General features: G+C 51.4%; 1 protein-coding gene across 1 annotated transcript in view; it reads right to left on the bottom strand.

Moving 5' to 3' along the window:
- The window catches only part of Rasa3 (RAS p21 protein activator 3), a 98,301-nt gene extending 87,017 nt beyond the window's left edge, over nt 1–11,284 (bottom strand). Inside the window, exon 1 of the mRNA XM_005366252.2 lies at nt 11,099–11,284. Coding sequence (XP_005366309.1) covers nt 11,099–11,153 — 55 coding nt within the window. The 5' untranslated portion in view covers nt 11,154–11,284. The remainder of the gene's footprint in view (nt 1–11,098) is intronic.
- Between the last annotated feature and the right edge of the window lie 548 nt (nt 11,285–11,832).

Here is an 11,832-nt window from a genome sequence, read left to right as displayed (position 1 = left end):
TTCTTTCAGCTTCCGTATCCTGTTCCGTTTGTCACCAGTGGCAGGGAGCCCAGCCACAGCTTTGGGGAAGGTAGGTAGCCTTGCTAGCCTTGCTATGCAACTCCACACCGTGGTGCCACGCTGCAGCAGTCGTGGTCTAAAGACTGTATGCAGGCACAGGGCCACACCACGGCTAGCATTTCATGGTAGGTCTGAACACACTATGGAAGACATTTGAATACTGACAGTTAATGCAGGACCCAAAGCCTTTGCATGGCAGGTAGCCCAGGCTCTGATTTACAGGGGTCCCACAGATCCCTACCCTCCCAGCCCAACTCCACGCGTTGTACCCACTCATCATCTGTAGGTTTTTCTGCTGGCCACACATTCCAGCCCTTGGCTCACCCGCAGGAGTCCTATGACCCTGAACAGACGCTGGTTCTCCCCAACCCCCACACTGCGCCTGGATGACATAACAAGCCAGAAGAGAACAATGACAACATCAGGCCCGACTGATTCTGTGCCCACATAGAACTGGCACTTCACATATTATCCAATTCTCCACGCTACTAGAAAGGAGCCATTATCATTCACATTGTACATTAAACCAAGGGGCAGAAAATTCACAGAACCCAGGAAGGTCATCCAGATGGTAAACCGCAGAGGCCTCTACCCCTCGGAGCCACACCCAAGACTGTGAAGCAGCAGCCACATAGACACAGCCCGGGAGTCTTTTCTCAAGCAGATGTGCAAAGAGATCTTTGCTCCACGCTCCCAAAATGTGACCGACAGTGATGAGATACTCTATTTCCTGAAGAGAAGAAGGGGGGACCTGAGCCTGACACATGCTTGGTCTTCAGAAGTGTTCAACAGTATCCCCATTGCAATCTTCTTCCCAGCGTGCTGCTCAAGAATGCACGCAAACAAGGGCTCCACCTCAGCACCCCATGCCCCATGGAAGCCCAGGACTTGCATCCACCATGTAACAAACAAGAGTCCCAACCATCACCGAATGACGTTGGGGGGGGTGTCAAAAATGTGATGGCAGACCCGTGCAGAGGACAGTATCGATTTTGCTGTGCACTGTGCTGACGGCTCTCAGCTTGGGAAGAAGGTGAAAGGTGCTGACGGACACGCATAAACAAGACACTCAACAGCCTCTCCTTCCAGTTTTCAGTCTGACTTGACCGAAACCATAGCTTTCTGAGCCGTGTAGAGCAAATCTGGGGGGCAACAGGCCCCCTTCGAGACAGCAAGTAGGGATGATGGGGGTCCTACATCTCCATCAGCTCATGACCAGGAAGGCCAAGGTCCAAGTAAATTTCCTCTCGAGCCCATGAGAGTCCCTCTGATTCCTCTCTTTGATGTTCACTCTGGAAAAAGGGCTGTCCTGTTACTCTTTCCTTGCCCTGATGACAAGGACCAGCAAACTGAGGCAGCATCTCAGGAGGAAGATGAAGTCCAACACACGATACCTATGTGCAGACCCCTAATCAAGTCAGAACCTCCCCGACGAACACCTACCCTACATTTTCTTGGTAACCAGCCACTCTGAAACACACCAGAATCCAGATATATACTTACAACCACGATTCTGCCCATCATATTCCAAACTGTAGCAGTTGATTTGCCTCAAGACCCTGCCCAGTCATCAGCTTCCAGACCCTCCTAGCCCATCAGCCGCCAGACCCTTACCCAGCAGCAACACAGCTGCATTCTTAGGTCCACAGCACCACGTGGTGCAGGGTGCTACAGAGATGGGACAGCCCGGCCCTGAGGTGGGGGCTCTGTGGAGTGCCCCTGGGGCTGGGGAATGAACTACACTGTGGAGGGTAAGAACAACAATCACAAGAAGGACGCCCCCGCCCCCGTAGTGTTTGACTCGGGACATAAGACCCCGTGGGAACTCTCTGCCTGCCAAAACCTCCTGATCCATTCCTTCAAGCCCTCTAGAGAAAATCATATCCTGGGGCTCAGCAAGGGGACAACAAAGGAGACAAAGTTTCCCCGCAGACGTCATGAAATATACTTCAGGAAACAAAATTTAAATCAAGACACTCGGCAAAAACAGTGAAAAAAAAATTTTTTTTCTTTCCATGTGACCCTTCATTTCCACTCGGGACATGCATAAACACATTCCTGGGTTCCAATACTGAGAAAGTCTCTCTAAACACTAAATGCAGTCCTGCCCAGAGCAGGAAATGATCAACAGCAAAAGGAATGTCACAGATTCCAGACGGATGGGACCAGCTGGGGAGCTGGTCAGCCACGCTCATGTCTCAGATGTTGCCTTCAGGACTCCTCAAGGGAATCGCTGCTGTATAACTGTAACCCAGGAATAGCCAGAGGCCTGTGCAACCGGCGCAGCTCAAAGCGGCTGGGTGTCCCAGCAGGGCCTTCATTCATGCTCTGGCAAAAGTCCAGCTGGCACAGGGCTTTGCACCAGCTCTGTCTGAAACAGCCAACAGGTAGAAAGTGCCCACGAGTCTCCCCCCAACAACTGTCAAAACACAATGATCTGCAGGCAACTGCTTCCTGCTTCTCTTTAACAGGCAATGGTTCATCCCGGCCTGGGCTCCCTGGTCACGTCTTACCTACTGAATTCAAGCTCCGGCACCTGCCCATGCCTTCCTTCCCAAAGATAAGGATTCAAGTTTGCTCCAGACTCATGTGGGTCTCGTTATGGCTTCCTGAGCACGCAGCTTAAAAGGCTGGGCCTTGGCCTGACAAAAGCCATCTACAAGAACAGGTCAGAAACAAACAGAAGAAACGCCACAAGAAAAACTCTACGCTGTGGCCCAAAACATGAGCCACATTGTGCTACACAAATAAATATAAAAGCCATAAAAATCCAAAACAATCGTGAGAAAAGCTCTTATGGTGTGGGAATAGAGGAGCAGAATACCCAGATACCAAAGTCACAGTAGCAGAGGCAAGCTGTCTGAAGTTGTCTTGGACCCCAGGTGACAATACCCCACCCATGCAGGTAACAGGAAAAGTAAAGGATTTTGTGAAAATCAGGACTAATTTAAACTTTGCAAATCTCACAATGCCAGAAGTGACCTGTTCCTGTTGTTAAAGATCTTAGAAAAAGAAGAACCCCAACCCTCAACACAATTTGTACACCTTGCATACTGGGGCACAAAACTCTGCCCTGCAAGTGGCCGCAGCGCGCACATACACACACACACACACACACACACACACACACGTATGTATATGTGTAAATGAACTCCTAACGGCATCACAAGAGGACACCTTGAAAATGGCTTTTGACTTAACCTGAATGTAGGTCTCATGGTGCAGCTCAGTTCTCTCTCCCTACCTCACGCCTCAGAAAACCCCAGTGCCCGGCGTCAGATCTCCAGCGATACAGAAAAGCACAGGGCACAGTTCCAGCTCTTAGAACTCAGCTTTCCACGCGGAGGAAATGCCCTATTGTGTGTTCTTAGGTCAACAACCTTACAGCTCTGATCACCACCGCTAAGAGATAGCCTTGACACTCAGGAATTATCTTCAGTGCCCCTTCAGGCTTGGAGCCAGCAGCCTGCTTCCTCCTTCCTGTGCCCAGCCTAGGGCCGGGCTCAAGAGCTGGGGAGCAGAAATGCATTCTCTCTTCGGGATCCGGCTGAGGAAGCTGTGCAGAAGAAAACCTGGCACAAACTCCGAATCCAGCAGCAGAGTCTTGGAGATCAGCCATTGAGTTAAGAGGTAGTGTCCTCTCCAGGCTCAGTGGTGGTTAAGCTTTCCCAGAATTCCATCCTGCAGCAGGCTGCCTACATGGAGGGCCTCAGGCCAGCTCAGCAAGGCTTCCCAAGAAGGCTGAGTATGCCATCTGCAGATCCAAGGGTCTGGAATTCCCCAGCTCGGCCCTCACCCTAAAGGCCATGGGAAAACCAGCCTTGTCATAGCACTCATCCCAGACTCTAGACAAGAGTCCAGGCTGGCCAGGGCCTTTGGGGCTTGCACACGGATGAATTTTCCGGAAAAGCCTCATGTTCCTGGACTAATGCTAATGGCCCTGTGCCCCAGTCTGATCCCCGCCTTGGAAAATCCCAAGTTATCCAGAGCCAAAACAAAGTAGATGCCCAGAGGTTTAGGGTCTTAGGACTAAAATACGTCGCCACACTGAAACTGAACCACGCTCCACCCGCATCTGGCTTTCCAAAGCCAGGCTTTCTTTTCCAGGCAGCAGCTATCCTGGGACAGAATGAATCTCACCCCTCCTGAGAGGAATATGTAAGAGAGGGAGACCAAGTCCCCCGGAAGCCAAGGTTGAGAAGAGAGTGGCATCTCTAGGCTGCCCTGATTCGTGACGCGGGTCTGGCGGTTTCACTGGACAAGATGGAGCTCAGCTGGTACAGGGTTTGCAACTAGTCACCCTGACACTGACTCCTCAGCTCTCTCTACTCCACGCTGCCGGGGGACACCAGCGCTGCTCAGCGTGAAGGGTGTGCTCCACAGACTAGTCCCATGCAGGCTGTTTTTTAAAAGGGTTTGAGAAGGACAGGCAACTCATTTGGAGGCTAGTTCGTTCCTCTCTGGCAAACAAGTCCACAAGCTCCACCCCTTGCTAACCATGAAGACTCCTGGGCGCTATGAAGCAGACATGTCACAGGACACCTTAGTGGGAGGCAACCTTGCTTCTCTGCGACCTGGATGGCAGTGAGGAATACCCGTCAGGACCATGACCACCCTTCATAGGTATCTGTGTGTCCTCAGCTCCTCTCTCAGCTGGAAGAGCAGAGGCTGGCACTGGGGCAGCGCCAAGTTGAGCAGGGCCCAGCATCAAAGCAAACCCCAAGCGTGGACTCAGAACCTAGATGTCACTCTCTCTGACTGGAGAATCACTGCTTCGTGCCAAGAAAACCCACCTGGAGAAGAAAGCATGGCTTTAACAGGCAGAAGGACAGTCCCAATAGGAAGCACTTTCAGACAGAAAAATTAATTATTTTCTTAACAAAAAAATCAAAGAGAAGCCTGACTGACAGTCTTAACCCTGGGAGGAGCTCAACTGCTACAGGGTCATTCCTTGTAGCCTCGTCACAGGGAGGGAAAGAACAAACTGGAACCCAAGGAAACAGAACTGGTCTCACGTTGCGCAGAACAGCCCAGAGGCAGCTTCCCTTGTCCTTCAGTGGATGCTCCATGACATATTAACATTGGCATTCACTTTGCTCTGTCCCCATTGTTTCGTTCCTTGGACTTCTGGCTATGGGGCTGTACAGAGAGCACTTCAGTACACGATTGCCATCTGGTCGGAGCAGGAACATTTCCAGTGTGCAGGTGGCGCCTCCTCTGCACCATCATAGACTGGTGCATACCTTGACAGGATGAACAGACCAGCATACCTTGACAGGATGGACAGACAGCATACCTTGACTGGATGGATAGACAGCATACCTTGACAGGCACCTACAGAAGGCCAGCTGTGACCCATGAGGTCCCTTTCAGCCCAACATGCATAGCTATACATCCCCCACTCACCTTGTGCCTTCCCGAAGCCACCCAGCATCTACAAGTCCCATATCTAAGTCCTGACATGACCTACCTACACGTGTTTTCTGCCTGTGGGGAGGACCATTTACTCATCTAGTTGGAAGCTCCAGGCCAAATCATTTATGCTCCAAGTTGTATAGATAACCAGCCCCATATTATCAGAGGCAGGGAAGGACACTGGAGTCCATAGATCCATGGAATCCTCTCTCCGCGGGCAGAGCTAAAGCCGTCTCTCTTCAGACTTTAGCCCCTACCCACTAATCAAAGTTCAGACCTCTCTGATTTATGCACAGCTTAGGCGGAACTCTAATTTGTACAAATTAACAGAACCAACAGCTTCAAATTATACTGGAAACATTGCCTCTGTCAGCGAAGATCCGGTCTTTGGTGCATGTGCAATCCCTGGGCTGGGTCCACAGAAGCATCACTTTCCACTTAGACAAAGGAGACTAAGGTCAGAGAAATTAGGGCTCAACTAATAAAAACTGTAGTTATCAAGAACCAACCACTACCCTCTCTTGAGTCTCAGAGTCTAAGAAAGAACCATCACCTCCTCTCCTCATTGGCTGTCTGGGGCTCTGGTCCTAAAGACCAGCTAGCTCACCTCCAAGGTCATGCAACCAGCTGGACCTTCAAAGGATTTGCAGAATCCATATTTTTGCTAAACATTTTCATACCCACACTTAAAACACACCGTCCCTTGCCCTCAGCCAGTTGCAGTTAACTCCTCAGTAAGTGAATGCATGTGAGACTTATGCATTCAGATACACAATGAGCTTCAGGGAATCAAATCAAAACACGTTCTGCCTTCCAGGCATGGCTGTTGCGTATCACTTTGAGGCTACTATGTGACAGTCTGACCGCAGGCTCATCTCCTTGCTCGGATGCACAGCTCCTCTCAGACACCCATCCTGCTGGTCAGTGAGTCTCAGCCGTGTTCAACCAGCACAGAAGTCAGCACAGCCCTGCTGTCTACAAGCATGGACCAGTGCCCTGTTCAACATCCTCAGCATCCTGCCGCCTCCCTCCAAAGCTCCTCTTCAGCCTGCCAGCCAAATCTAAGATCATAGAGGAAGTAAAAGGCCTTATGAACTGACAGGAAATGACCAGACGTGACACAGGCTGGCTATTATATATGTGTGTGTGTACATACACACACATATATATACACATGTATATCATAGATATTATATACATAAACACACACACACACACACACACATATATATATATATATATATATCCCTTCATGAACATCAATGTCATGAGGTTGTGAGAATTTAAATTTAATGATTAATGAGGTAGGCTCAGAGGTTACGTGGACTTGCCGCTCTTCCAGAGGACCTGAGTCCTTTTTCCAGCACAGCTGAGCAGTTCACAACTGCCTCGGTGTCATCTCCAGGGAATCCAGAACCCTCTTCTGGCCTCTGCAGGTATGGCATGAATGTGTACATACATACATACATACACACACACACACGTACACATGTACACACACATGCACATACACGAACACAAATAAATAAAACAATGAAACCAAAATCTTTAAAATTAATGAGACAATGTGCACACACACCCTCGCTTGAAATCTGCATTTCTCTGCCTACCATAGGTGCACCAACCAGGCTCACTAATCTGACGCCCCAACAGGCAGCACCTGGATCAGCAGGTCGGAGCAGTCCAAGCCAGAGCTTCCCTAGCTTCCACAGGTCCAGCCTAGATCTCCACATTAGTCCCGGGCAGTTAAAAATAGCACAGGCAGCTGAGCTGAGTTCGGTTAATGGAATACCCAAGTTAATTTTAGCATGAGAGAGCTCAAGGGAATCTAAAAATCTCCCATGCCAAGGACCACATTTGGCCCACATGGCATCTTCTTAGACTCAGGCCCAGAAGCGACTGTATCACAAAGGCCATGACTCACAAAACACCTCTTCTCTCTGACCGAGCCTTGGCCGGCCCATGACAACTGGGTTAACCCGGAAATACAACTGCCTCCTGCAGATCCATGGCCTGCAGCAACCCTGGTGTCAACACGCTGTGGCCAGCTGAGAGAACAACTTTGCTCAATGGGCTAACAGAGCCCTGAGCTCCCGGGCCTTGATCTAGCGCTTTGCCAACTGCTATCCACTCACAGCTGACCAGCCAGGCGGGCTCACAGCCCTGTGTGCCCTCAGTTTGCACTTCTGCCCATCCTCCTTTCACTGGCTCCTCCTGCTCCTGGTTAGAATCTGTTGTCAGCAGGAAGGCAGGGAAGAAAAGTGAGCCTAAGAAACCAACCCTGGTCCACAGCGACCCAGTCCTGCCGGATGCTCTGCTAGCCATCCCACTTCTCCACATCCACATTCTAACCTTAGTGCAGGACTACGGAGCCAGCCAGGATGCAAAGAGGCTGCTGTGACATCCACATAGATGGACTGGAGTCACCAAGGGTCCAAGGAAAAGCAGGATGCAGAGTCTGCCTTCCTGGGCACCCACAGAGCTCAGCCAAGACCTCAGAGGAAAGAAAATGAACAAAGCCACAATAGTGCAAGAGAACATTTCTGGTCTGGGAATGCAAAGCCAGAATTTAGAATTTTTATTTATTAATTCACAAATGATAATTACCTCTACAGCATTCAATGTTTTTTATCCAGGGAGGCACTTTTTAAAAACAAGTAATAAATATTATGCAAAAGGAAAACATGACTGGGAAGTGAAGCTACATTGCAACCCCAGGGAACACTGGGCCCAAAATAGCATTGCTGGGCAGATGAGCTCTGGCCACAGCTATCTGCCCAATCACCAGGCGGCATCGACTCTAGAGAGTTGGGCTACACACTTCCTCAATACAGCAGCCTCAAGGAAGCGTGGGTCAGTCACATGTGATGGCTGAAGAAACAAAGCAGTAATTGTTACCACAGATACTTAAGATTCTAAGTGCACAGAAGAACACATCCAAACAACCCTGCACATTTAAATGGGGAAGCAACCGATTCTTCAAGACAGGACTTGAAAATGTTCTCTCTCTCTCTCTCTCTCTTTTAAATTAAGAATCTTAACTTTTTATGTGGCCTTTCCTTCAAAGCGTAGATGGAATGAGAAAGAGGAAGAACAGAGAGATTCATTTCTGGTGAAACCAAGTACTACATTATGCTCTGAAACCAAGAAGAGGAGGCCAAGCCTCGTCACACCGGCCCTTCCCTAAGTCCTTACAGCAACAGCGGCAACGGTGTTTATCTATATGATTATAGGGGCAACTGTCTCTCTCCTTCTCTGGATGGGGGAGGGTGTTGACTATGACAGGTCACACCCTTGTGCCCTTCCACTGGATGCAGCCCACATGGACTCCTGCTTTATCCAGATGGGGAAATGGCTGTGACCAGAAAGAGGCTCATCTGGGTCACCCTCTAAGTCACCAGCAGGATTGCTAGAAGCCAGCGTTCCTGGAGACAAGGCTCAGAGGAGTGTGTGTGTGTGTGTGTGTGTGTGTGTGTGTGTGTGTGTGTGTGTGTGAAGAGGGAGAAACAGGGGCAGGCTCGGTCAACACCCCTGCCCTCGAGTCCACTACAGTGACACAGCCAGCGACACTCAGGCAGATGTTAAGCATCGAGTGACCTGACCACAAACCAAGAACTGCAAAAGGAAACCCAGGAGCCCAGCCCATAGGGAGCCAGCATACCACCCACCTTGCTGGAGTCCTTTTTTTTTTCTTCTGGTGGGATTCCCCCGGGGACCCCAGTATCAGACAAGAAGGGCAGCTAAGCAACACCAAACCCACACCAGTTGCCACAGCTGTTTTCTGGGCTCCAGAGGGCTAAGCCACATCTGTGCTCAGACACAGGAGGCAGGATCTATACGCAGAACTGTGTTCGCTGCATACTTCACCCAGTGAACACACAGACACTACCCTCTGCCCTTGAGTAGCCCTGTGGGTAAGAATCTTTGAGAACGATGAACCTCTTGGAGACGGAGCACATTTGGGGAGCAGACAGTTGGAGCTTGGGTACCTGTACCCAACCTAAACATTTGAGTGCTGCCCAGTCCCCTATGACATCAGAGGCAATGAAGGCTCCAATCACACCCCTATTCAAAGTCTAGTAACAGAAGGAGACCTTAAGACTTGCCCCCACCCCTGTTCCCCTAGTGAAGCCCCTAATCTGGCCGATGGTTTGGGCTACTGTCTTGGACATCAGAGCCTTCCCTCTGCTCTTGTCTTTCTTACTATGTCATTGTGGAAGAGACATCCTCTTTGTTTGATAAGAACTAAAACCCTTCCCTGTGTACACAGTAGCTGATGTTAGGACAGGAGCTAGGCACACTGTCCTGCTGACCCAAGGCCTGGATTCTCCCCTCACAGTATCCCACAAGACCCCTCCCCCTTGCTGTCCTTGAGCAGAAGGGCACAGTACCCCTGGAGCCTGGTGGACTCACTCGGTGAGATGGTCTTGGCTGAAGGAAACTGGAGCTGGCTGCCTTCACACAAGTGCCCTTTGCCTGGCCCCACAGCGGCCAGAAGCAGCCCCATTCCTCAGATTGAAACTGACAACAATTCCAGGCACAAAAGAGAGAGAACTCCCTCCCATGCCCTCTGGGAGCCCAAGCACCACATGGTATCCGCAGCACTCTGAACCAAAGATCAAACTGTCTCGGCGATGATTCAAAATCAAAATAAGGCAGACAGGAAGCAACACGCTGATTGCGAGTAGCTGGCATTCCTCAGCCAGCATCGAATGTCATCAACAACCGACACTCGACTGTGGCTGTTGCCACCCACTAGAGGCCTTTTGACATGGGAACAGTCCAGTATGTGGGACGCAGTTCAGGGGGGAAAGACTACAGGAACAGCGCGCTAGGACCCAGAATTCCTGCCAGAAAATTGTCCCTTGCCCAGTGCGTTAATGGTTTGATGTGTAACGGTCACTTCAGAAAACCACTGTTAGGAAGTGGACTCACACATCACTCACAAGATTTAAAGAAAAAAAAAAAAAGCAACTGGGAAAAGCAAATTCTCCAGATTTAAAAAAAAAAAAAATCAGGAAGTCCTCTCCAAATCACTCCAGTTCTACTTCACTCCCTGCCCCCAGCGTTGCAGCAGAAGTCCGGAACAACCGAGAGCAGTCTGAATGCCAAGCCTGCCGGCCACAGCTCCCACGGCCAGTTCTCAATGAAAGGAGGGGGAGGTGCTGGCAGCTCCATCACCATGCCTGCAGCGCGCAGACATCAGTCGCGCGCGCACGGCACCGAAGCCTGCAGCACCGCACAGCAGAAAGGGTGAAGGGGCGCCCCCTCCTTGGGAAGGAAGTTCCTGCGCACAAGTGGGAAGGGGACACCCAGAGACTGACATCAGTAGACCTGATCCCTAAAGTGGGGACACCCAGACAGAACCGCGAGTGCTCGTGCATGTAAACTCGGGCGCCCGAGACCCAGAGCGGTCCGGGAGCGGTCCTGCGCACACGGACACACGCAGGCACCCACGCGCGCTCACGCACAGAAACAGACGCCCCAGATGCAGGTCCCGCCTCCCCCGCAGTGCCACAGAGAACCAGGCTGTCTGGGCGGCTAAGCACGAGTAGCTGGTCCAGCCGAGCCGGATACCAGGAGCAGGGGTCTGGGGAGCTGCCCAAGTCACCGCGGTCCTCACCGATCTTGATCCTCACGCTCTGGAAGACCCGCAGCCCTTCTTCCTCCACCGCCATGCTGCTTGTCGACCTCGTCAACGCGCGAGGGCCCGGCAGCGCGGCCGCAGGAGGAGGACAAGAGAGGCGGACAAGGCCCGCAGACGGAGCCGAGCGGCGGATGCCCCCGGAGCCCCGCGCGCTATGGTCCGCGCTCTGCCCGGGTGCACCGCCTCGCGCCCTTCCATTGGCAGAGCTCGGGGGCGGGGCGGTGGGCGCCTTCCTTTGCCAAACCCCCGATCTTCATTGGCTTATGCTCCGCGTGGGGCGGAGCAGTACGACTCCGCCTACTGCCAAACATTGCATCCCTTTGGTCTGATCTGTAAGGGGGCGGAGTCGGACTCTGAGGCGGGATCGGAAGGGACTCGGGATTTAGCGGTCCCTGTTCTCAGGCTCCTCGCTGGTCTGATATCTTCGGACCTGGGACAAAGAGAGGGTCGTGAGTACTGATCTGTGTTTTAACTGCCAGTTTCCGTGAGACTGACTCGCACTTAAATTTTAAAAAGGTATATTCAAGCAAAAGGTGTGAAAGGAAAACATTTCTTCTAGCCCAAGCTTCAGCACCTACGAGAAGTGACACCTGCCGATCGCGCTGAATAAATCCAATGGTGATGCACGGCCAAAGTGAGGTCCCCGTGCCCAGCAGGCAGGCCCCGCTGTCCCCGGTGTGCTTGGGCAGCCTTTAACTGGGCCTTGAGTT

The sequence above is a fragment of the Microtus ochrogaster genome, unplaced genomic scaffold (genome assembly GCF_000317375.1).
Source record: "Microtus ochrogaster isolate Prairie Vole_2 unplaced genomic scaffold, MicOch1.0 UNK7, whole genome shotgun sequence".
NCBI classification, from domain to species: Eukaryota; Metazoa; Chordata; class Mammalia; order Rodentia; family Cricetidae; genus Microtus; species Microtus ochrogaster.
This window is presented reverse-complemented; position numbering and strand designations above follow the sequence as displayed.